Source organism: Denticeps clupeoides, chromosome 9 (assembly GCF_900700375.1).
Source record: "Denticeps clupeoides chromosome 9, fDenClu1.1, whole genome shotgun sequence".
Taxonomy (NCBI): domain Eukaryota; kingdom Metazoa; phylum Chordata; class Actinopteri; order Clupeiformes; family Denticipitidae; genus Denticeps; species Denticeps clupeoides.
The window spans coordinates 5,840,224-5,865,606 of record NC_041715.1 but is presented as its reverse complement, the minus strand read 5'-3'; the positions used below and the strand labels follow the sequence as shown (position 1 = coordinate 5,865,606).

At 44.3% G+C, this 25,383-nt stretch overlaps 1 protein-coding gene across 4 annotated transcripts in view; it reads right to left on the bottom strand.

Annotated features, from left to right (window-relative positions):
• kalrna (kalirin RhoGEF kinase a) overlaps positions 1-25,383 on the bottom strand; it is a 129,287-nt gene that overhangs the window by 59,447 nt on the left and 44,457 nt on the right. For all 4 annotated transcript variants that reach the window (XM_028990304.1, XM_028990305.1, XM_028990306.1 and 1 more), the window contains exons 2-9: positions 14,630-14,704; positions 11,661-11,775; positions 6,931-7,123; positions 5,895-6,068; positions 4,838-5,176; positions 2,308-2,430; positions 776-967; positions 415-546 (exon numbers count right to left, since the gene is read on the bottom strand). In XM_028990304.1, the coding sequence (XP_028846137.1) occupies positions 415-546; positions 776-967; positions 2,308-2,430; positions 4,838-5,176; positions 5,895-6,068; positions 6,931-7,123; positions 11,661-11,775; positions 14,630-14,704 (1,343 nt within the window). The remainder of the gene's footprint in view (positions 1-414; positions 547-775; positions 968-2,307; positions 2,431-4,837; positions 5,177-5,894; positions 6,069-6,930; positions 7,124-11,660; positions 11,776-14,629; positions 14,705-25,383) is intronic.

Here is a 25,383-nt window from a genome sequence, read left to right as displayed (position 1 = left end):
AACCCAATTTTTTATTCTATACTAGTGTTCTTTTATGTAGGAATCCTGTAAATACTTTGCTGGGATGTGTTACCAACACCTTACAAAGATTTATATTTACAGTTACAGCATTTATCAGACGCCCTTATCCAGAGCGACTTACAATCAGTAGTTACAGGGACAGTCCCCCCCTGGAGACACTCGGGGTTAAGTGTCTTGCTCAGGGACACAATGGTAGTAAGTGGGATTTGAACCTGGGTCTTCTGGTTCATAGGCGAGTGTGTTACCCGCTAGGCTACTACCACCCTACTACCACGGCTGTAGTTAGATAATATGGAAACACGCTCCTGTACAATTACTAAACCGATCCTAATATTTCTTTTGGGTGTTTTTTTTTTTTTGGACTGGACTGGAAACCATGCAGTGCCCTCTCACCTCCGTGTAGGCCTGGGTGACCTGCTCGTACAAGGTCTGGTGGTGGTGTATGGCCAGTTCCAGGTCCTGCATCTCCGACGGCAGGCCCCCCTCGCTGCACGTCTTACACCAGGCCTCCACTCCGGACAGGAACTGGAAAAAGGCCAGCAGACACATTCAGAGAAGGAGCCAGCCCGTTTCTCGCCTTGGAGTGGGCGGGGAGAACAAGGCGTGCCCAGACAAGTGGCTAAGTGCTTTCTGACAGGCGTTTTCACAGCGAACCGTCCCCTGAACCCGCGAAAACCCGCCAGACTGTTAACAGCAGCGTTAGCCAGATTATCTCAGTCCCAGATCACGCTGCCGCTCGCGCCATTAGGTGTACCTGCTCCGATTTCTGGTGGAAGACGGCAGACATGGCCAGGATGGTGCTCCGCTCGTCCAGGGCTGCGGCAAAGCTCTTCCACTCCTGGTCCAACTGGGCCGAGATCTGCTTGATCTGCTGAGAGGCATAGTGGCCCGCCTCCGACAGCCGCGACGCCACCGACATGATGCGGTTGATGTTGACGTAGGCGTTCTGCAGAGCGGACAGTGAGAGTAGGTCAGGGGATTGATCTGATACCTCTGAGTTGGACATTTCATGGCACTACAGTAGACATAAAGCATGTGACGTGTTCGAGATTTAAAGAGACAAACACACAAAACAACAAGTGACTGCTAGTTGAATACCAGTTTCTTGGAAAGGAGAAACTAACTACCCATTCAGCACTGTTATGTGTAACTATCTCAATAAATGTTAATGATGGTTTTCAGAACAAAGTTTAAAATGGGCGGAGCCTATAGGTCAATATGCACACACTCAACATACACACACTCACATGTGTATTCAGAGACATGACAACAAATAGGAATGTCTGACCGTGTCACTCTCCTGACACACACACACACACAAACACAAACTGTTATCTTTTTCTGAGGACTTTGTGAGGACACATTTTGGAATATATTTGTAAGGATACTGCATAATGGGGAAATGTGAAAACACATGAAAAAACACGCACACATACATACGCGTACGTACACAACAAGCCTCATATGCACGCAGTCATAAACATGATAACACACGTTGAAATAAGTGCACATTTCAGCACGAAATGCGGAATAAACACACACACACACACACACACACACACACTCCCACGTGGACCATATGGCTTAGTGATCGTCCGCCCATCTCAGCTCAGTGCATTCTGCTGTCGCCCTGGGCATTTACAGTTCTGTTCACCTCGCGGTTTCGGCGTGTGTTTATTTAGTGGCAACCTGATTACAGCTTCTAATGACCCCATAAAAAACGAACAGGGGGTCCATCTGAAGCCAGCGCGTAATTAAGTGTCAGGCAGTGAGCTCATGAGGCCAGAAATTTGGAGATGAAATAACAGCGTGACTAAATTACTGTGCCATGCGGTGACTAAGGGCTTTTCGCGTGAGCCACTTTGAGTGTTAAAAAATGTTGGCCAGGCTATACAGAGGAGACCACATTCTCCATTTCCCCATTTTCAAACATCTGCAATACATTCAGCGTGGACTAGCTTTATAACCGTACATGAACAAATCTACCTGACCCTACTCTATAGTAAAAATATCAGTAGCTTTGTAAATTTCACACTTGTGCATCTAACAAACTGCAACACAATATGCAAACATGCAATATATTAACTGTTTACAAAGATGTACAAAGGAAATGAGTTTGTACTAAATACAATTATGTGTATGTAATGGGTAAATTTCTCTTTCATGGATAAATCTTAGTACTAGACTAAAAGCATTTTCACATTTCATAATGGAAAAAAAAAGGATCTGACGTGCACTCAGCTGCAAATGAGCCAGTGCATTCTGGGCCGTCCCTCTGGAACTCACCATAGAGTTCATGGCGAAGTGGTTGTGTTGAGTCTGCAGGTCGACAGCGTGCTGGTATCTGACTCCAATCTCGGTGTGGCTCTGCAGGAAGAGCTCCTTGTTGTGGCTGATCCAGTCGAACATCTGCACCGGAGGAGTACAGGGTAAACCCAACTCAGTTACTGTACATTTACTCCATTCCGCATGGTGTTAAGTCTACTTTAGTGGCATTTGGATATGAAATCAATGTCAGTGTTTAATGTAAAATGATAAGAAAGAGAGAACTATGTTCTGTTGGCGTAAAATAATCAGTTTTTTTAGTATTTTAGCAAATGTAATCCAGCATACACTGTACTACACTGCAAATCATTAGGTCAGATTTTACAGGAAATGAGTTAGTGCATTAATTTAATTGTTAATAAATACATCTTGTTCTTGAAATTTTATGTTTTAAAAGGGTTAAATAAAGGACATACCGGTCTGATTGAGAAGGACATTTGACAAAATGCTCACAAAAGCCTCTAAATGATACAATATGTGGTTACTAAATTGACGGCCATTTCTACGGGTGTGCACTACAACCTCATAAACATTCAATCAACTTCCTCGCCTCTAGCCTGGAGAAGTGATCAAGTGTGGATATTCCACGAGATGAAAAGCAACAGTAATCACAGGGTCGGGACTGACGTGAGGTCACCGTAGCGGTCTGGTGGAGGCGCTCCACATGTTGAGAGACACGCCCTGCCGGCGGTTAATCCCACCTTTGATCTAGATCCGCACACACAGAAGGAGCCTTTACCGGGGTTACGGACAAAATATGATTTTTTTTTTTATCCCCAAGCAAGCAAAATAGATACTGTTTTTGCTAACTTCAAAGGCTCCACTGCCGCCATCCGGAACATATTACATTTCGGGTTCTGCACTGGGTTCTAAGCAGACGTAAGAACGTTACATGGGGCCCAGGGTACTGAATGGTGCACCAGCCAACTGGAAGCAACACCCTAACCCTCCTGTTTCTGTGACTGACTGCCGCACCAGGGAAATAAATCATTATCTGAGCCCGGCCTCATCAAAGCCACCAAGGGCCGCCGGCGTAATTAGAGAAAAGGCCGCACTTACCGAAATGAGTTTCTCCGTGTGTAATCCTACAGTCATTGTTCTTCTAGTTCCTTGTTCTGGGCTAAAACTGACATGAAGCCTAATAGCACTTAGCCAACATCTAAGAAAACAGCTGCTCTACCACTGTCCCTTTTTTTACACCTTACACCCTAGAGTACTAATTTCATAGACCTCATTGCGACTCAATTCTAATTCAATCCTCTCTCAATGTATTAAGCACTATATTTATACATCACCAAAGTGGAAAAAGACAATAGATATTTTAAATAACATTGTCCAAAATTTCTAATCGGAATCAAATAATATGATATAGTAAAAGAAAAGGGTTCCTATAGGACCCTGCATCTGGACTATGGAGGCTATGAAAGCTTTGTATATAAAGCAGGGTTGATATTCAATATGTTCTGATTATTTACATTTCATATGTTGCCAAGCAACGTCCCAAAAATCCAACCAGAGAACCCTTTTTGTATGTTTTTGATAAGGACACGGGCCTGCATAGAAACCTAAATCCAAAATTCCTGTCTCATCTCTGTTTATTCAGCCTGACGCTGTGGACATTTACATGCATGCCTCACATAAACATTTACACACACTGGACAAGTTGAAGAGCTGGAATGAATTCAAAGCCAGTTGTGTCGCAAGCCAAAAAAGATGCATATCGGCCCCTTAATATTGTAAGCATACCGGGAAATCTCCAATGTAGCCAAAAGAGCCTCGCCATGCATTATAAAGTACATTCCAAACGATAGAACGATGATACGTGTTTAGAGAGCATTCTGCCAACATATAGTTATACGATTTCATCCAATTCAACAAAAAATGAGACCAAAAAATAACGTACCCTACGCTACAGAGATGCACATGCTGACTTGACATCACCCTCATCACACGTGAGTGTTACACCACACCGAAGGTCGTTAAAATTATATAACTCATGCCGTATTCTGTTGACTATAGCTCTGTGGCAACACAGTTGACGTAACAGACGGGAGCGCGGCAGAATATATTATCATGACGATGGATGTTATGTCATCACAATAAATAATAAAATGACAAATCATATCCATCCTAGCAGGATGGCCTTCATCTTTATGTCCTGTTATAATGAAATGGAGTGGCCAAAATGAATAAATTCACCCTAAGGCTTGTTCTAAAGTGCCTAATGGCATATGTTTACTGCTAGTAACAAACGCAAGCAACTAATTTGGTATAGCAGTGGTGTATAGTTGCCAAAAGAAAGAAATAATCTTATTAATGAAATATTATGTAGCCACAGGTTTGTAGTTGCTGGGTATTTATCCATGGCTTTGAGCATGGCTCAGCCAATCAGATTTTAGAGCTAGAAATATCAGTTTTACTGTTGCCATATTGGCATTTTTTAATCCTAGGCATCCCCATTTCACCAGAGAACAAGACTCTTCACACCCACCTTCTCAGCGTCCTGCTCGAACAGCCGCAGCTGAAAACACTGGTCCAGTTTCAGCTTGCGTACGTGCCACATCTGGTGCAGGTGCTGCCTGGTGGAGTGCAGCTTGTCCAGCAGGCTGGCGATCTTCGGCACCACGCTCTGGAAGTCGGCGCTGCCCGAGATGCAGTTTCGGCCGGAGAAGCCGTCGCTGGAGCGGATGCACTGCAGCAGCCGCTGGCCCTCGCGGTCCAGCTCCTCCACCGGGGCCTTCATCACCTTCTTCTTCAGCTGCGTATGTTCGTCTATCAGCCGCCGAGAGCCCTCCACATCCACAGGAAACTCCTTTTTAGCGAGCAGCTCCTAGAGATAGCGACATTATATATTAAAAAAATACAGCGGTAAGTGCTAAAAGTATAGTACCTATGCTATGAAGTAAAAAGGCATTTGGATTCATGAGCCAGGAAATCCAGGAGCTTAACACAAGTTTGCCAGTCACTGACACTCGATAAACTGACAAATAAATCCACCCCCTGTCCTTGTGCTACAGTAAAAATGTCTAATAACCGGAGCTCTGCTAACACACTCAATTCCAAATGACAGAAACATTTGCACCTTGACAAATTCTGCAGTGTATTTCTGCCAAGTTTTATGTTCCTGACGTATTTTGTTCCTACATTACAAGGATTTTTTTTTTTATTGCAAATAGAACAAGTGACCGCTATGCAAAACTCTTGGACTTCATTAAGTGTCATTGACATTTGCAACATACTGAACCTATGACGACTTAACAAACTCAATCCAATAATAGACTGCCTGTATGAAAAAAAGGGTGGTAGTAGCCTAGTGGGGTAACACACTCGCCTATGAACCAGAAGACCCGGGTTCAAATCCCACTTACTACCATTGTGTCCCTGAGCAAGACACTTAACCCTAAGTTGCTCCAGGGAGACTGACCCTGTAACTACTGATTGTAAGTCGCTCTGGATAAGGGCGTAAATGTAAATGTAAATGGGCTAGAAATATCTTAAAAATATAGCATGTAAAAGACATTCCTAATCATTTCTATCAGATATCTTACCTGTAGGTCCTCCAGCCGGGAGAGGAGGTGCACGGCACTCCCCATAAACTCCTCTAGCGAAACGCGCAGATCTATCCACTCCTCGTGGTTGTAGTCCAGCGAGCCCTCAAAATCCTCTGTCAGCTGAGACGGGTCCACCAGTTTCGTCAGACCTTCCACTGACACCATGTTGGTCTGTCAACACCACAAATGTTACTGGCAGCATTATCTCGGGCAGATCAGGGCATAACTCGTCCCTGCCTCTGACACTGGAAACATCCTAATGGTGACTGGCCTTCTGAAGTGGTTAATATGAGAACTTGTGTTTTTCTCATTAAAGGTACAGGCCACTGTACTTACCTTCTAGCAGTGAGCCGCCAAAAGAAACTCCCCTCCTTCCTTTCCAAAAGCTCTGGTACCCATCAGAAGGCAGTAACTACTTATATTATTAAGTTTGGATGCTCGTAGTGTATTATTTCTAATGCGAAGTAGCTCCTAAGTAATGGTATAGAGCACTTTTTTTGAAAGAATTGAATATGCATAAAAGATGTAAGCAGAATTATTGATTACTTTCTATTCATGACACATTTAATAAATATGACATGGTGGAATATCCATTTCCAATTCATTCAGTGTAATCATCCTAATTCATCCTAATTCATCCTAATCATCTGACAATCTAGCCCATTTGCCACTTAGGGCCTGTCAATATATAGGAGTGTAAAACTGTCACGGTTCTGACTCTGGAGGGGACCAGTGGGGTTCAGTGTGATTAGTCGGCATCAGGTCATTGATTGTGCGCACGTGTACCCTGTCCTGCATCTTGTGCATTTGTTAAAAGTAAAACCCTGTAATGTGAAATGTTTGCCCCGCCGCCATGTTAGGTACAATCATGACAATGCAACACTGTCTCTACGGAAGAGGATGCTTATAAAAGAAATTAAGCAAAAGCTCTTCAAAAATAATGGATTTGCCATCTCACAGATTGATTACAGTTCCACGTGAACATTAGGGGAAATTAGGCCACTGCAAGATGACCCTGTGTCTTTCACCGTACCTCAAAGGTGAACTTGGCACTGCCGAAGTTAGTTTTCTGCTTCTGCCAGAAGTTGTCGGGCTTAATGATGAGAGCCACGCAGATCTCGGCCGGGAAGGACTCCTGCAGGGTCTTCAGCAGCGGCTTGATCAGGTCCCACTTGGAGCCGCGCATGTCAATGATCACAGTGAAGCCTCGCTTGCACACATCCTCGCTGCCGGTGAGAGAGAGAGAGAGAGAGAGAGAGAAAGAACGAATGAAAGAGAGAAGCATCCACCATCAGGGACCTACACATGGCTAGCCTCGAGGGCAGCTCCACCTTTTTTAATGTCCCTCGGCCAATTAAGCAGAATCGGTCCCTCGGCTCCCAAAAGGGGATCTGCTGGGCCCTCGAACTCAGTACTCAGTGCCAGATGCTGGGGCTGAAAGCTCCAATTTCAGCCAGAGCTTGGATTTCTGACCCACTAATACAAAAAAAACATCCTCCCTTTTAACACGAAACAGCTTTTTATTCATAGAAGTAGGGTAATTTGGTCTTAGCGCAGTGATGACAAGGATGACTTTGCCTTATCGCTGTCCTCTTTTAAACATTTTATTTGTTAGAAGGTCTTTTAACACAATCCCCAAACCACTCGTCCCATTTTTTCCCCCCTCAGTCGGGTTACGAGGCTGTTCCGACGATGGATGGATCTATTTTTGGCGCTCGTTTGAAAACGCTCACCGACGATTGGGAGATAAAAATAACCTGTAATTGCTTTGGCCCTCCACGTGCACTTTTCAGCTTCCACTGCAATAATTGTGGAATTAATCTGTTAAGGATCCATCACGCTCCCTTACCAGCCACAAAAAACGCCAGGCCCTGTTACTTCCTGCCATTTTCTGTCCAGAAACCACAAGCTGGTTGACAGGACGCTGCTGCAGGAGGACACGTCAGAGGCTGGAAGACTTTCCGAGTGCATAAAGTATCTGCTGCGGAGGGAAAGTCTGACCATATCGTCTGCAGGACTCTTAAAACCTTTGACACATTTTTTTTTAGCTGGAAAGTAAAGTCCTTTGTCATTTTTTTTCAAATAGCCACTTTTAACAGGCCGGGGGATTGAAAGGGAGTGGAAGTACAGAGTCAAAAGGACAGAGCCAAACATCTAAGTGGGCTTCAAACACGATGTGCATTAGATGAGAGAAGAGAGAACGGAGCTCGGGGGAGTTCAGCGGTCAATGAGATTGATTTGTTTTTTTCTTACGCACAAAACAGGACCGGTCACTGTTATACCCTAGAGTCACGCTCCACAGGACATTGCTGAAGTGATGCATCTGGGCAGGGTATGGAGCATGCAGCGCTTTCCAAAAATCACTGGCCTATCGCTCCACAATATATTTGCGATAATTAGAACAGTTGGCTTTGCGGTAACATAAACTGTCAAAAGCACTGTCAACATTTTGCAAATCACTCTAAGCATGTCTCACAAGTCTGTGAAAACCAGTAAAAAAAATAAAAAAAGTGTTCTGAGTTGATCACACTATAATGGAATGTGTTAGTAACTCTTTAGTCATATCCGAGTGAAAAAAACTGCTAGGTGTAGGACATTGAAGGCACTGAAACCCTGCCCGCTTTTAAAATGTCCGTTACGACCACAAGAAAAATGCTCCGTCAAGCAGCTTTACCGGACCGGTACAGACTTACGTGACCTCCAGAGACAGAGTTTAATTCGGTTACTGTATCTACCTCACAGTCAACATTGCTCCTCGTTATGCAAGATAGCAATATGTTTTACTGACTGTACATTTATGGCTTTTTTCAGACGCCACATACAATCAGTAGTTACATGCACAGTATCTCTGGAGACACTCAGGTTTAAGTGTCTTGTTCAGTGGCAGTAAGTGGGGTTTGAACCTGTGACTTTGTGGTCTTCTGGTGAGTGTGTTAGCCACTAAAACACAACCAATAAATATATACTACAATAATAAACAGAACAAAACACATTTTATTTGTCTGTATAGCTGCAGATCAGACTAGTAGCCATATTAGTATAACAGGTGTATTAACCTGTCATTGAGTGGGAGAACCTTGTAAAGTATGAGGGTGGGGCCATGCAAAGCGATGGCTCATAAAGCAGTGCATAATCAAGCCATGAATTATGATTTTTGATGATCCACCCCCAAAAAAACTGAATTCAAAACAGAGTTCATTTACTCTTTAAACATATTTTCAGCAATAATTGTCTTAGTTGTATTAGCTAGTTGTATAACAAACATCTGAATTTCCTTCAAACTGCTGAAACTCTTCATTTATTAATCGACTTATTACGGTCGCTGTTTCACATGGCAGTGTGCAGGTTGCCAGGTTTGGCGAGTTCCTACTCTATAAAACAAGAGGAAATATTTTGCCAGCAGTCCACCCCTAAGACTGAACAGACTGCAGACCCCTATTATACATCTCACCCCTAGTAAACAACATCTCCATTCTCCTGTCAGGGTGGTGTTAATCTGCGAGATATCAGCATTTGGCAGCCTCATGGCTACAATCACAGCACACCAGTGGCAACGCCTCACGATGTTCTTTTATTTTTTAGCGCTACACCATTACTGATATGAACACAATGTTTGTTCGTACTCATCTTGGAATACCTGAATAGCCTGTGAATGAACCCTGTTATTGTAGCCTTATGTAAAGTGTTGGCCAGAGTCAACCAGCATCTCCTACAGAGGAAAGGAGGACTTCCTCTAATCTCTGGTGCTGTATGGCGGTCCCCTTCTGTCGCTCAGCACGAACGCATGTTGGCAGGGCAGGGTCGGACAGAGGGACGCTTGTGAACTCTCCCTGGCTCTTTAAAGTCTCATTAAGTGCTGCTTTCTTCTGGGCTACGAGGGGAGGCTTTGAAGCCGACTTCACAGGCCCAGTGCCAGGCCTGATCAATGCACCAGCGCTGCATATCAGCCTGTCTCACACACACACACACACACACACAGATCCACCTCAGAATCCCCTTCTGTGAAACGCTCTTCAAACAGTGTAAACTCAGCCCAGTAGCACCCCTTTTTGAACCAGAACAACAGAGGCGTTGCTCGTGAGGAGCAACCAGGAACTACTAGAGAGTGCAGATGAACGGTGAACATGGCTTATCCTTTTAAAGCGAGATGGTGGTGGGACGATAACAGACATCAGCGAGAAGTACAACTTGAAAAAAAATCTGCATCATCATTCACCCATGATGCTTTCCTTTCAGGGAACATCTCCTAAAGGAAATCTTTGGGGGAGGAGAACCAAGGACAGACTCGCAACTCTGGCCTCTGTTAGGCTACAATAATAAATTATTGACGAACAGCGATGCCCATTTGCGTCTGGCTTTAGTCGACTGCGTCAAAACGTCAGCAATAGAGCATCTGTAAAAAAATGCCTTTGGTGTAGCCGGAAGTGCGCGTTTCTGAAAAAGAAAACTACGTACATTACGTGGTGCTGCCAAGGTTAACACGATTTAACATACATTACGATGTAATACGGTTTAACAACATTGTTATTGAAGAACGGAACGAAACAGAGAAAAAAATTTGTTTCCAGATGAATAAGCAGCACCAGCATGCAAACTCATGCTCGTGACATCCTTCCAGATGCAGATTTTGCTTTCAATGCTACTGCAATATTATTGGGGCCAAAATATGGTATTTACACTCTTAACTCTTTACTTTGGTAAGTACTGTGATGCCATTGTGCAAACACGTTCCATTTCTTCTCAGACATTTATTATTAAAATATTATTAAAATACAATTAAAACCTTCTCGCTGACAACCAGACCTTTGGTTGGAAAGAGCATGCTGCATGTTGCATATCTTGATGTATTCTGGAAGTCTTGCAGTCTTGATGTGGAACGAACTGCAAATTCGAAAGTCTTTGGGAAAGTAAGTGTATATTAAAAATGATCTGTGGTAAATAAACAATTATTGCAACGACATTTTTGGAAAATTTCTATCTGATCTGGCCTTGTGTCCACATGGAAACGGCGTTCCAGAACGGTTATTTCCGAAGTGGATTCCAGAGTGAATGCCTAGTTTCTGCGTGTCCGCGTAGATGACAAAGCGGCTTTTTTTGTGAAACCGCTGACGTATAAGCCCAACCTACAACCTGACCCATAACCCCAAGAACGTCCAACAGACAACAGTGGCGGATATCACATTCGTGGTCGTGCTGCAGCAAATACAAGAAATCTTCTCCACGGTGCACATTTCTAATGAAAAGACAAGAAGAACGACGTGTTTTTCAGAAACCGAAACACCTGTTTTAGAGAAAAGTGCTCTCGTATGGACGGGCCTCAGCCCTGTTTCATAAATACACATGTCTCATGGGGAATTACGATGCCAAACCTCTGAGCTCGGCCTTAATTGGGTTTAACCACTGGCCGAGCGGCAACTGAGTCACACAATAAATGAAGATGCTTCCAAGAGCGTAATTCAGACTAAGCTCTGTGGATGCCACTGGGCCTCTGCAACGAAGCCCACAGGGAGCAGGGAGGTGATGCTTCCATCATCACATGCCCCGCTCCATTAACACAGCTAATCCTGTTAACACCTTCCAGCGGGACCAAAGGGACGTCCACACACACCTTCGCCGAGGTTTAAGAGTGATAGGAGGGGAAACACACTTTTATTTTTTCCTTGAGCAGATAAACTGCTTCCTGCTGAAAGGAGTCTAATGAGAGATTCCTCCAGCCCGGTGTCGGCTGAGCTCCAAGAGAGGGTGTTCAGGTTCTGTCTTTACCTGGGCACGGTCGACAGGTACGTCACCAGGCGCCGGAGGTCCTCCTGCTTTATCCTGTCATGGTTGCTTCTGGCAGGAAACGTCAAAATAGGGCCGCCCCGCTTATCACGACCCCCTGGAACAGAACAAGAGTCGGTTCAGACCAGCAGGGTACCGCTTCTGCGGTGGAGCTCCGCTTACCTTGTTTTTTGCCAGTTATTGGGTGTTTTTTGCATGGTGTACATGATCAGTGGAATCTATGTGTTTACAGTCAGACCACAGCAAAACAAATCCAAAAAATACTGAAAAAAAAAACTGGCCTAGAATTTATATTTAGAAGACTGTTGAGCTTGTTTTGTAAAAATGTACAGTACAAATATTTAGCATGTGAAGGTTTATTCATTGTACATCAAAAACACATTTATGAGGCCATATGAAGCTTCCAAATTATCAATTTAGAACTTTACAAGATACATCTTAAAATCTTCTTATGGTACAGTAACATCATTGTGCATGTACATATATGTGTGTGTGTGTGTGTGCGTGTATGTATGTATGTATGTATGTATGTATATATACATATGCTTGGCTTTATTCAGGTTTATTTCTCTCCTTCCATGGACACATTTCCTTTTACATTCAGTTTCTTCCATGTAGTTACTGCATCAATAAAATGTAGTATCTGAGTAATAAAGAGGAGCACTTTGTGGTCCTGCTGGAGGGAATAAAACTGAACTGGGGTCAGAGATGAGGATTAATACTGACAGCTTTTTAGGGAAGCCATTAGCATCCCACCCCCCACACACCGAACCCCCTCCCTGATGTCCGTCTGCCTGTCCAACACTCAATACGTTATCCTCCCATTGACACCCACCCCCCGGTGCTGGGTTCTGGGTGCCGGCCAAGGCTGCACCAAGCCCTGGGACCCGTCACAAGATAAAGGAATCATTGAGTTACTGCTGAAAACGCGTAGACGAATTGGAGGAGGTGCTGGAGAACATGCCAGACATCTAATGTCCCTGGGAGGGAACGAGGGGGGTCTCTTCTATGCCAGAAGATGGACAATGGCCCCACGCTAATGATGGCAAACAAACAATCTTCTCTGCATTCGAATGCTGTAGCGTTTGTTGTTATGAGGCTGGAACTGCCAGTGCACTTGTTCACCACACAAAAGGAAGTGAGAAGAAAGAAGGGTTGAAATGCACATATTTACACAAAACTACAAAGCAGGTGGTGGCAGCGTTTTATATTGGGGTAATTTCTGTTTTATATTGGGGTAATTCAATGGAAGACTTTCTTCTTCTGGGTCTCTGAAATAGAATTTTAGCTGAAGTAATGTTCATTATGTTTACCAAAAATGCAGAACTGATCGCAAACCAAATATAAAATCCACCAACCTGAGCTGGAATATGGACAAACTGGCAACTTTCAACTTTCTCCATGCAACTGAAGTAATGGACGCATAGCAAATTTTCACCAAATCAAAACAATTGGCCTGGCAATGTAGTAATGTCCAGTGCCTACTCTTTTTTAAAGCTAAAATCAACATTGTTTTCTCCCAGCCAGATACACAGATCTCTCTTTACTGTGGAGGGCAGTCTGTTCTCAACAAACTCACTCGATTCCGGGCTGGGGGGGGGGGACTCACGATGCAACTGATGGATCGCCATGCCCTTGTGCTGACATACACTAACCCAGTCCATGAGGACAGACACTTAAATGGAGGGACCTGAGCTGTGCTGGGCCTATAAAACTGCTGGTGATTGATAACGCTGTCCGTTCCATGAGTGACACGACGCAACCCACCCTCTTCACCCCACTTATTTTAATGTGCACAGTATCCGGTTGTATCTGAAGAATCGCTGGCGTCCCTAATTAAATATTTAAAGCGCAAATAATTTATGCAGGCAAAGAGTTTCATTGGATGAGAGGCGTTCAACGCGGGTGCAACAGCAACCATGCAAGGCAAGTGGTAAATAAACACACACAGAGAAAAAAGGAGGCATTTAAAACTGTGAAAAAAAATGAATAAAATATGTTGATAACATTTGGTGGTTCTTGCTAATTGGTATAATATATTTTACACCAAAGCATCCAGTATGTTTTTGTTCATTTTACACGCTGGATTCAGAAGAAACATAATGCTGAAAAAACAGGTGCTGTACATGAGATGTTTAGCAGCACTTGCATATCGAGAGTAGGAGTAGAGATTGCTTATCAAATATTATCATATTCAAGGCTGTTGGCAATTTTTCTAAGCTGCCGCTGCCTTTTCATTGCACTTGCACAATCCTGCACGATGTCAGCACTCCTGCTATGTAGGTGCTTCATTATTCGTCAATTACAGGTTATTAATGCAGTTTAGGTGCTAAAATGAATAATTGTCGGCACAATGATTTGTATAACTGTGTATTTAAACTTGTGTGGCGTTTGCAAGCTCACCCTGTGTTGGCTCAGGAGAACACGCCCCTGCGTAGTACTGAGTAATATTCATACATTTTCAGTGTAACATGTTGATTGTTTACAACCTCTATGCTATGGTTTATTCTGCATTTTTCAGAAATTATGGTATTTATGATGGATAGGGGCAATGGTGGCATAGCAGGTATGGAAGAGGACAGCCAAGGTGTCACTGCGGTCCCCTTCATCAAGGTACCATCCCCACGCACTGCCCCTTTCATGGCTGCCCACTGCTCACCAAGGGTGATGGGTTAAATACAGAGGACACATTTTGTTGTGTGTCAGTGTGTGCTGTGCTGTGCTGTGCAGTGTATCACAATGACAAAAACCATTTGACTATTAAGTGGCTCGATCAATGTTGTTGTGCAAGTAGTTGGTCAGCTTTCAATCTAAGTGTTTTTCTTTCTCTCCGCCTTACTCATGTTGCAAAGGACTGCGGCTCCGAGGCCAAACGGCCACATTTTGGCTCCAGCGGAGGCCTAACATACATCCATTTCCCAGAGCGGATTACAGGGGCATCACAAACTCACCTGACACAAAGGCCACTTTCTCTTTCAGCACAGGCAGCACATCAGACGCCTTAATCCCGTCGCTCCTGAAAGACCCTGTGGGGAAGGAGAGCAGAGACAGGACAGGATTCACTAATCAGCTTTCATCTCTAATCTCATTAACAGATTTGCATTCCTGCGCAAAGTCATACGCACTTACAGATGACAGAAGTCCCCCCCGCCAAAAAAAAAAGAAAACCACCCCACAGGCGATTTTTGCAGCGCTACAGGCACACTCAGACTGTTGCTATGCTGGGCAGGGCCTCCCCCTCATTGGGGAATCGGTTCTCGTACGCCCCCTTTCCGAGCCCCCCGCCAGGCCCCCTCCGAATCAGATGCCACCCCTGCCTGCCAGATTCATATATGCGGTGAGATCCATAGCGCAGAAGGGCATTTATTCAGACACAAGGACAGAGCGACAGAGAGGCATTCTCGCCTCAACACATATTCGCGAAGATTTCACCAGAGCTCGTTCATCCTTAGAACTGTGGGCCGTGGTACTGGAGAGAGAGATCTGGCAGCGTTGGGGGGGGCAGGATTAGTGAATTTGGCAACAGCGTTGGCCATCAGCCATTATCCCTGGCTTATTAATCAGCTCACCTACAGTATGCATCATTGAATACTTAATAAATAAAGAAACGTGCGCGAGTGGCGGTGGGGTTGAGGTTGACAGTAGATTCGAATCTTGTACAATTTCTACATCATCAAACAGGCAAATCATGCAAAAGGTTCCAAATAACAGCATAACAGCAACAAAAGACCTGTACCTGTAAATACATTCTAATAATTAAATCCGGATACTCTGGTTATATTACACGCTTATGAAGGTACGAATATTTCTACACCATAAAATGAGATTCTGAGATTGCATGGTCCAGCCACCAGGGTTCAACAACCCAACTGGATCCTTCAGTACTGGGGTCCCTTAAGGATGTGTCCTTGCTCCCTCTATACCAATGACTGCACATCCAGGAACTCTGATGCTAAATAGAGAACACATTTCGTGGCGTGCACCGTGTGCTGTGCTGCGGTGTATCACAAGGACAATCGCTTCACTTCCAATTTCACAGGAGCTGCTGATCCAGTTCTGCACTGCAGTCAGAGTCCGCCCAGTGTTCTTCCATCACAGTCTGGTATGGAGCAGCTGCCAAACAGGAGCAGCAACAGACTACAACGGACTGCATGGACAGCAGAAAAGATTATTGGTGTCCCCCTGCATTCCATCAAGGACACAGGAGACACAGGAACAGTTTCTTTCCCCTCGCCGTCACCCTCCTAAATAACTGAAATGTTACCATAACACAATTGCACTTTATGCACTCCTGTATTACCTCAGTAATCTTTAATCTTTGTATTTTTGTGTACAGTACAGACACACATTCTCATTCAATGTGTTTTCTTTATTTTCATGACCATTTATGTTGGTAGATTCTCACTGAAGGCATCAAAACTATGAATGAACACATGTGGAGTTATGTACTTAACAAGAAGTGGAGAGAATGGCAAGAGTGTACAAAGCAGTAATCAGAGCAAAGGGCGGCTATTTTGAAGAAACTAGAATATAAAACATGTTTTCAGTTATTTCATCTTTTTTTGTTAAGTACATAACTCCACTCAGAGTTCATTCATAGTTTTGATGCCTTCAGTGAGAATCTACCAATGGTCATGAAAATAAAGAAAACACATTGGCCCGTACTGTATATAACATATTATATTATATTGTATATTGTATATTGTCTTTGTTTTATACTGCTGTGCTTGAGAGACACCATCGGCCGGAATCAAATTTCTTTGTATGTGTTCAGTCAATTGGCCAATAAACATGATTCTGATTCAAAACTGCCCTTTAGACCAAAAACATAAAAATAAACACTCATAACAGAATATTCTGGAAGAAGTAAATAGACATAGATCATTAACAAAAAAATTGCAAGGTTTTTACCTGTGTTCCAGGAAAACAACAGTCTGGTGTTAATGTAATATTTTTTTGCTTTATTTATTACAATCCTGGTTATACTTTTGCACCTGTAATGCCACACGGGTGAAGGATTGATAGGGCCAAAATGCTCCACATTTGAAAGAAAACTGTGATATTTTTAATAAACAAAAGTAACAACAGTACAGTGACTTTATAGAACCGCACAGTGTTGTGAATCAAGGCAGGTATCAATGAAGTCCCGACTTGACAAAACGTTATCTTAGATCAATTTAATTTAGTAAACAGAGAGACCGAAATTGATGGCGAGATGTTTGTCTCCAGAAACCATCTCAAAATTAGAGCGAGAGTGAGAGGGACAGAGAGGGGGGTGTTGAAGTGCCATATATGGTCATACATCCTGTGTATGGCGAGACTAAACACGAACGCGGTCAGAGGTACAACATGATATCAAATCTCAGACGTTCCCAAACAATACAGAGAAGGGGGGAGCGCTTCACCTCTCACACACGTTCATAGATTTGGGCTTTGAAATTACAGCATCGTCTACATTTACATTTACATTTATGGTATTTATCATTCACCCTTATTCAGAGCGACTTACAATCAGTACGGGATTACTTACAATCAGGGACAGTCTCCCAGGAGCAATTAAGGGTTAAGTGTCTTGCTCAGGGACACAATGGTAGTAAGTGGGGTTTGAACCCGGGTCTTCTGGTTCATAGGCGAGTGTGTTACCCACAAGGCTACTACCACCTCGTCTCATGTGAAGAGGTGCAGGACGAGCAGGCGAGAAGCTCCAATGCCACATTTCCTTTCACCAGAACGGCCGGAGCTGCAGTGCAGACAGCTTCCCGTTTCCACCGGCGAGACACGAGTCTGGGAGAGTGCAGGTGCCTCTGTCGGCCACGTCGCCTCTCTACCTGCCCCCCCGCCATCCTCTCTCTCTCTCTCTCTCTCTGTCTCTGTGTCTCTGGTTACTGCAGGGGGGAGAGAACAGACCACCGGCAGCTGAAGATATCGGATTCGCCCGGTAAGCTGCGACCCGTGGAGGAAGCCGGGCCTGAGAGTTCTCCTCAGCTCAGCTGCTCAGACAGACGCCAGTTGCTCCTGAGGCCCAGTGAGCCGCCCGCCAGGCCCGGAAGCCAGTAAATAAGCTTATATTATTATATCAGTAGCTTACAGCTACTGGATGAAATAGGACAGTTCATATCATTCAAAATACAGCAGCTGCCCAATTTGGCAAGGAAGCGGGTCAGGAAACGGAAGGTTGCCAGAGCCGCCGAGGTGCCACTGAGAAGGGCACCTGCTCCCCGGGCGCCTGTCACGGGTTTAAAAGCAGATTACACATTTCGTTGTGTGCACTGAAAACTTTTCACTTTAAACTAACAATCCACTGAAGCCAAGAAGGTTTGGAGTTGTTCAGTAAGCTGGAGTTGTTGGAGCTTTGGGTAGCCGATAATGCGGCCAGCCGGTCAATCAACAAGACCCTTTTCAACTACAGATGAATGTCTCTGCAAAGCAAAAGTCCTTATTGGCCATCATGATAATGCCCCCTTTTCCCCCAGGCTAGCAAGAGCTAGCAAGTTCCGAGCTAGCAAGTTCCGGCTCCTGTCCGGGCGAGTTGTAACTGCACTGTCAGTGGCCACCAGCACATAAAACTGTACATCCTGCGTCGCTGGTATCATCTCACGAATGAAGATGCACTTGCACCTGTGAAACAATACCATTGGCTCACTGTGAAGCCATTACCGACTTTATTGGATTTCTACTGGATTCTTTATGTGGTTTGTGTCCGTCCTTATCAAGTCTCTGGTAATGTGTATGATGTAAAGCATTAAAAACACACCATATATACTGTATGAAAGTGTGTCCTCTTTTTCATACAACATTAACCATTTGGTGAGCAGTGTGTGGGGATGGTGCTTTCAGTGGCGCTTTGGCGGATTGGGATTCAAACCGGCAACCTTCTGATTATGGGGCTGCTTCCTTTACCACTGCCCCAGTCCTCTGCTTTTAAGCCATCACCCTTGTTGAGCAGTGGGCAGCCATGACAGGCGCCCGGGGAGCAGTGTGTGGGGACGGTGCTTTGCTCAGTGGAACCTCAGAGGCACCTTGGCGGATCGGGATTCGAACCGGCAACCTTCTGATTACAGGGCCGCTTTCTTAACCGCTAGGCCACCACTGCCCTGCCACCAATCTGCTGCATCTCTTATTCATGGTGCTGATTGAAGAGACCTTGCACACCAACGGGGGCATCAAAACCCCACTTGGGTGAGGAGAGCAGGGGAGCAGAGACAGATCGGATCCCATGTGCTGATTCAATACCCCCTCCCCTTTTTAAAAAAGGGGGCCGCCAATCTGTTTCTGATACATTTGATCCCGGCAGCCTTCATTTTGAAATATCGCGTCGAGGCGAAACCCCCGCCTCCGTAACCGTCCGTGTAAGAATTTATGAGAGTGTGTAAGTGCCTCCTTCCCAACCTGCAAAAGGCCGATTCCTCATTCGCCAGCGCAGTCTGATTAAAGAGCACGCTTCCTTCGTTAGATGCCACTTTGAACAGTGACATCAGGCCTATTTAAGTACCTGTCGTGGTGCTACCTCACATACGGCCACCAACGAGCAAAGCAGCTTACTGTCTGGAAACGGCGCGATAAAGTGACAAGCCGGAAAAAGAGGAATTATGCTGACTGCCTGCCGCAGGCCGAACTGCCGTTGGAGGAAAGTGTTGACGCCATCAGAGTCGGCTGAATGAGGAATTCCGGGGCGCGACTCGGGAGGCTCTTCTCTGAACGTAAGGGAGGTAGACGTGCGATTCTTCTGCTGGTTTATTTCCTTCCTTACGCCGCCTGCTGTGATGCGTGACCATCATCAACATTTACATTCACAGCATTTGGCAGATGCTCTTATCCAGAGTGACTTACGTGAGTGCTTTAAAATGTCCATCATTTGGGTCACAAAGGACCAATCTGTAAATACCACTCGCATAATAAGGTTTTTTGCTTGCATTTAAATATCTTTGGTGACTTTGGTGTTTCTAACATCTAGTGTTCATTCCACCACCTAGAAGCCAAGACAGAGAAGGGTCTATTGTGTCCCTGAGCAAGACACTTAACCCTAAATTGCTCCAGGGAGACTGTCCCTGTAATACTGATTGTAAGTCGCTCTGGATAAGGGCGTCTGATAAATGCTGTAAATGTAAATGTAAATGTAAATGTCTAGATTAATGCTTTCCTAGTACCTTGAGAGATGGTGGTACCAGTGGAGCAGCACTGGAGGATCGGAGAGAACGATCGAGATCATGTCAATTGAGGCACGACCAGTATGAGGGACCCTCCAAATTAGGTGGTTCCGTGCATGAAGGACCTGGGAGACTGACTGGTAGGACACCATGGGATGAGGAAAAGGCGCACGAGGGACAAATGTCTCAAGTTGAATTCACTCTCTGCGGTGATGCCCAAAAGTGGTTCAATATCATGCACAAAAAATGGTGTCTTTACAGCAATTTTTTTTGCTTGTAAATTGACAACCACTTTCATTCAACTGCATACCCAGTCACGATTTCTAATTATCAAAAGGGTACGGCACATTCCTTCCGAAAAACCTAAAGCACAAAGTGACTGAATTCATCAGCAGAGCGCAACTTCTAAAGAGCCCAATCACGTGTGAATGGCGCAGCAGTCGGAGACGACTCCTTAAAGAATCATCTGAAATCATCATGGTGCATTCTGAACGCGCCAGCAGATGTGAGCGTCAGGTGGCCAAGAAAGAGCGCAGGGACCGAAAAAAAGAATGAAACTGTACTCTGGATGTCATCTCAGAATAAGCGCCTAATGATGCTTTTTTTTTTAACACACTTCCTCTTGGTCTCTGCACAGATGAATGTGGTTTCATTTCTCTGCAAAGAAAGAAAAATGAGAACCAGACAACGTGGTGTTTTGCACATGTAGGGAGTGACTTTGTATATGACAAGAAGAGGAGGTGTGCAACCAATTAAATCTGCACATGCAAGCATCTGCTGATTGACGGAGCAGGAAACGGAGAAGGTAATTTCTCATAATGTGCTGGTAATCTGAACAGTCGCACAGAAGGAAAGAAACAAAAAAAAAAAAAGCCACGATTTATTGCACTGGAGCACAAATAAAAAAAAAAAATGATTTCTGTTCATTTTAATCTTCATCACCCAGCGCTTTAGTCTCTTATTCACTTGTTGTGTTTATAAAAACACAAAGAAGTCGATTAAAACGCTAGATTGAAATGATTGAAAAAAAAAAAAAAACTCTTCCCAGATAAATAATTCCAAGAACCACGAACTCTTTATATTTTGCCGGGGTTTATGTCTGTTTCTGCCCACACTAGCCATCAATGAAATAGTGAATGTGAAAGTGATTAATTGTCACATGTGACACGCAGGTGACGATTATGACCGTGGGCAGTTATGACAGGCGCCCGGGGAGCAGTGTGTGGGGACGTTGCTCTTGCTCGGTGGCACTTCAGTGTCACTTTGGCGCTTCATGACTCGAAAAGGCAGCCTTACCCGTTGGGCCACCGCTGCCCCATTGTGTCTAGTAGACAAGAGATGTACAATTCTCAAACATCCGAAGCATTCAGAATCACTGTGGCCAATTGCTAACTATCAACGATTATGATGTTATCAACACATATTTTATATATTTATGCAATTCTCACCGGTTTGGTGCATTTATGCATTTATGCAAAAACACTGGTTTGGTGCAAGAATTTTTGGGGGAAGAGAAAAGCAGCAAAGATTGTGACTTTTATTTCACATTGTACGCAATATTTTGGTAAATGTGAAAAACACCCCCATTAACACACAATATGCAAATATCAGAGTGACAAATTCATTGGCAGCAGTGAAAGGCAGTAATCGCCGCCGTGGGGTTTCGGGAGACGCGCGCCCTTATCTTCCCCCCAAGACGGCATTGTTCCAATATGGCCAAGGCCTGCTTTCCTTCACAGCCAGTCTCTTATCCTTTGAGGGGGGGTTACCCCTGGCAACGGAGCCACGAAAGAAACCAGGTCAGGCCACTCCCACCGAGCTGAGCCAGCCCCCGTCGCACGGGCCTCAGCCCCGTCCGTTAATCTCGGTTAAATTTATTAGGGCTCGGCCAGAGACGCCCACTCGCGCACAGACACACGCGTAAACACATGGACGCAGGCAGTGGTGCGCCGGGGTCGCGCCGAGCCCCCGCAGGGAAACCTCAGTAATGGAGGCGGGGTTTGCCAGACCAAATTGGTTCGCATCTGACTCTGGAGGACAGACAAAGGGGGTCTGTTTAATCCTTTGCCCAGAGAAGCCCGGATTGCAGGGCCACAGAAGAAAAAGAGCTCTAGAATGGATCTCTGTTTAGACCCTGTAAATCAAGACGTTAAACCGCAGCGAATCTTTCCACCGGCACACAAAAACACGGCGAACCCCAGATACGACAAAACCGAGCCCTTCAGTAAATGCTTCCAGTGCTGGGACAGGCAGTGTCAACATATGCGTCTTAAAGTCCTCTACCAGAGGACTCCCATGGAAGAAAATAAATCTCTTGGACAGCACATCTCCAACAGCTATGGAAGTCAGGTAAGGCGGATGTGGTAAAAAAACTGAAAATCAGACAAGCCTCCACCCTGACACTAAATATGGCTGCTTTCCCAGACGCAAGCTGAAAATCATCTTCGTCATCACATCCTGTGACGGAATCTTTTGGACTGTCTCCTCAATGTATCCGGGACGTGTCACAGGACAATGCATGTCCGTGAAAAATTAAAGCATTCTGCTCTTCGCTACCATAAGTGTACGAATAATAACATTCACAATGGTCCTTGTAATTTAAAGAGAGAGTGGTAGCATGTTACTTTTACAATACCACGATGTAGTATATTAAGGACCTTAGGGAATCAAATCTTCTCCAAAAGAAGCTTTTTTTTTTTATGCGTCCAATTTTCCCAATTTAAATTTTGTAAATGTAAAATTGGCAGTTCGTGTAATCTGGTACTGTGATGAACCACAACGGATTTAGATCCAAGGATTTCGCAGCATCTGTACCCTGTAAAAACCGAGTTACCCGTTCCTCTTATTCTCGGTGACCAGTGACCCATGTGACCTTGCTGTGCCATGTGACCCCAGTTGTGCGAACGGTGACCCGTGTAATCAGAACGTTATGAGTGAAACTGAAACTCGCAGCCTGAGAACATTGAGCTTGTAGCTTTTTGAGGTTTTCAGATCAGTGACGACAGTTTTAATGCTGCTTAGGTGATGGAAAAACCCGCTGCCCTATAAACGTAACTGAATTTTTTTTTTCCAAATATGTAAAAGATTGCGCATGTTTCCACGTTTGTCCCTTTTTATGCCATGCCTTGCTCGTATAAAATTCATTTGTAAAAAGAAGCGTTAGATAAATTCAAATCCTTGTGATTTACGCAATTCCTAGATAAAGTTTCCATAGTAAACCCACACATGTGCCTGTGTAGAATTTTTGTGTGAATTATCTGCACGTTGCACTGCCGAGCACACTGTATTACGGTATTAACGAATTACCGCTGGCAGTCCTAATTAAACTACATTAGGTTCAAAGGGTCAAACTAGAAAGAGTGTTAGTTGAATTCTATTAAGATTTGTTTTTAGCTGTTATTAATGTTATTACCTCACTTACTATAAAAAGCACTGTCTAAGTCAATTCCTTTTGATGTAAGAGTACATATGTACTGAGTTAATAATTATTGTGTTCTATTTTTGTTCTCATCCCCAAACAGCAGGAGACCCGATCCAGCAGCATGTTCCGATTTGTCTCTTTGTCCCTAAAAGACACAGCTGCTGGAGGCCTTGTGAGGTTTTCCGTCCCTCCTCTGAGGGAAAACGTCAGGACTGCCAGCTTTTTTTATTCTGTCCTCCATGACCCTCCCACCAGAACCCCACATAGATCCCACATGAAGCCCACAGCCTCACTACCCGGCCAAGCCACAGGGACAATATGTCCCCGATCGATCGGGAGACATCGCTCAGCTTTCCCCAAATCACAAACTGTTTCATTCTGCACGGGGCAGTTGGAAAAGGTCATCCGCCTCCGTGACTGTGAATCACGTGGAGAAAAAAAACGAAACAATGCAACATGCATTCAAAGAACCATGAGGGCGTAGGAACGTTTCAGGAACGTCGGCCCGAAAGCGTCTCCTCGAATTACACTGAGTGGTGAGCACATCTGCAATCACCATCAGACCAATTACCTGACAGGCCGCAGCAGAACATGAAAGTCCAGCTACAGTGCGTACACCATGCACTTATTTTCATTTTCATCCTGGAAAGAATGTGTACGGAAAAGGGAAAAGAGGAAGAGGCATGTCCTTTGCTAAACCATGAGCACTTTAAAACCATTAAAATGGGTAAATAGAAAAAAAGTCATACACCAACGTCTACACATTTACCCACTGGCCACTTTATTAGATACAGCGCACCTAGGAGCTTTGCCTTGTATGAGAGAGAGAGAGAAAACGTACAAAGATGCCCACATTATGGCCACATTATTAAAGATGCCCAGTAGTCGAGTTGTAAAAAAAGAAAGAGAGAAAAAACCCGGGTTTGTGAATTTTGTTGTTAATCAAACAAGATTTGTGCTGATGACAGTGCATATGTTGGGAGACTAACTGTGTACTGTTTTTATTGTTGTTTGAGCAAAATCATAATTAATATTAATAATTAATAGGAGTGGTAGTAGCCTATGAACCAGAAGACCCAGGTTCAAATCCCGCTTACTACCATTGTGTCCCTGAGCAAGACACTTAACCCTAAGTTGCTCCAGGGGGGACTCTCCCTGTAACTACTGATTGTAAGTCGCTCTGGATAAGGGCGTCTGATAAATGCTCTAAATGTAAATGTAATAATAATTATACTCTCCAAAAAACATGCTTGGGATAGATGCTACGTATCAGACACTCAGATGAACTGCCAAATGAGTCAGGTTTTTAATTTTCACTCAAATACCGGTGTGTTTGCCTGATTGTAGCCTACCAGTCCTTTAAAACCGTGTTGTGAACCTGCCGATTATTATCCCTGTTGGCTTGCCATAGTGGAGGGGGAAGAGGAGGTGATGGGGGGGTGACCTAATGGGAAATATTATTATTATTACTACTACTACTTAATAGGCCTTTCTATGGAGGTAAAATCATATGGTCCTAATATTTTCATATTAAGACACATTAATACAAACTAGTTTTAAGAAAGACATTTTTTTCTTACTACGTTGTGGCACCACCCTGATCTCTGATGCCCTTAGCATTTGCCTATACTGCCCATTCCACGGCCTGGCACACCGGAACCTGCTAATCGGCTCACTAAGGTAATTATAATTTTTTTATGTTGGCATGTTCATTATTTGTGTAGGCCCTCTCGCTCACAGTATTTTACTCATTAGACTCATTCATTGATGGAATGGAATGGGGATGAACATTTTAGAAGGGGGATAATTTTGACTTTTTATTTCGGTTGGGGGGGTGGGGGTTAGGCAGGCATCCTGCCTCATCCCTGCACAACTCGAACACTGGAGACGGCAATTCTATTTCTGCACAGCCAAGCGGTTGTCATGTCGATTTTGTGTTCAAGGATCATTTCCCAGATTGTTAACAGAATAGCTGCTGGTTCTACCAACATGTACCACATTAGTGACACTGACACCAGTGTTGCCAGACGTGTGCTAATTATCATTTGTATGATAATTTTACCCTCTGTACGATGCACGGTCAATAATTCCAAAAATCCCATAATTTATGATAATTTCACCCCTTCATTTTATTATT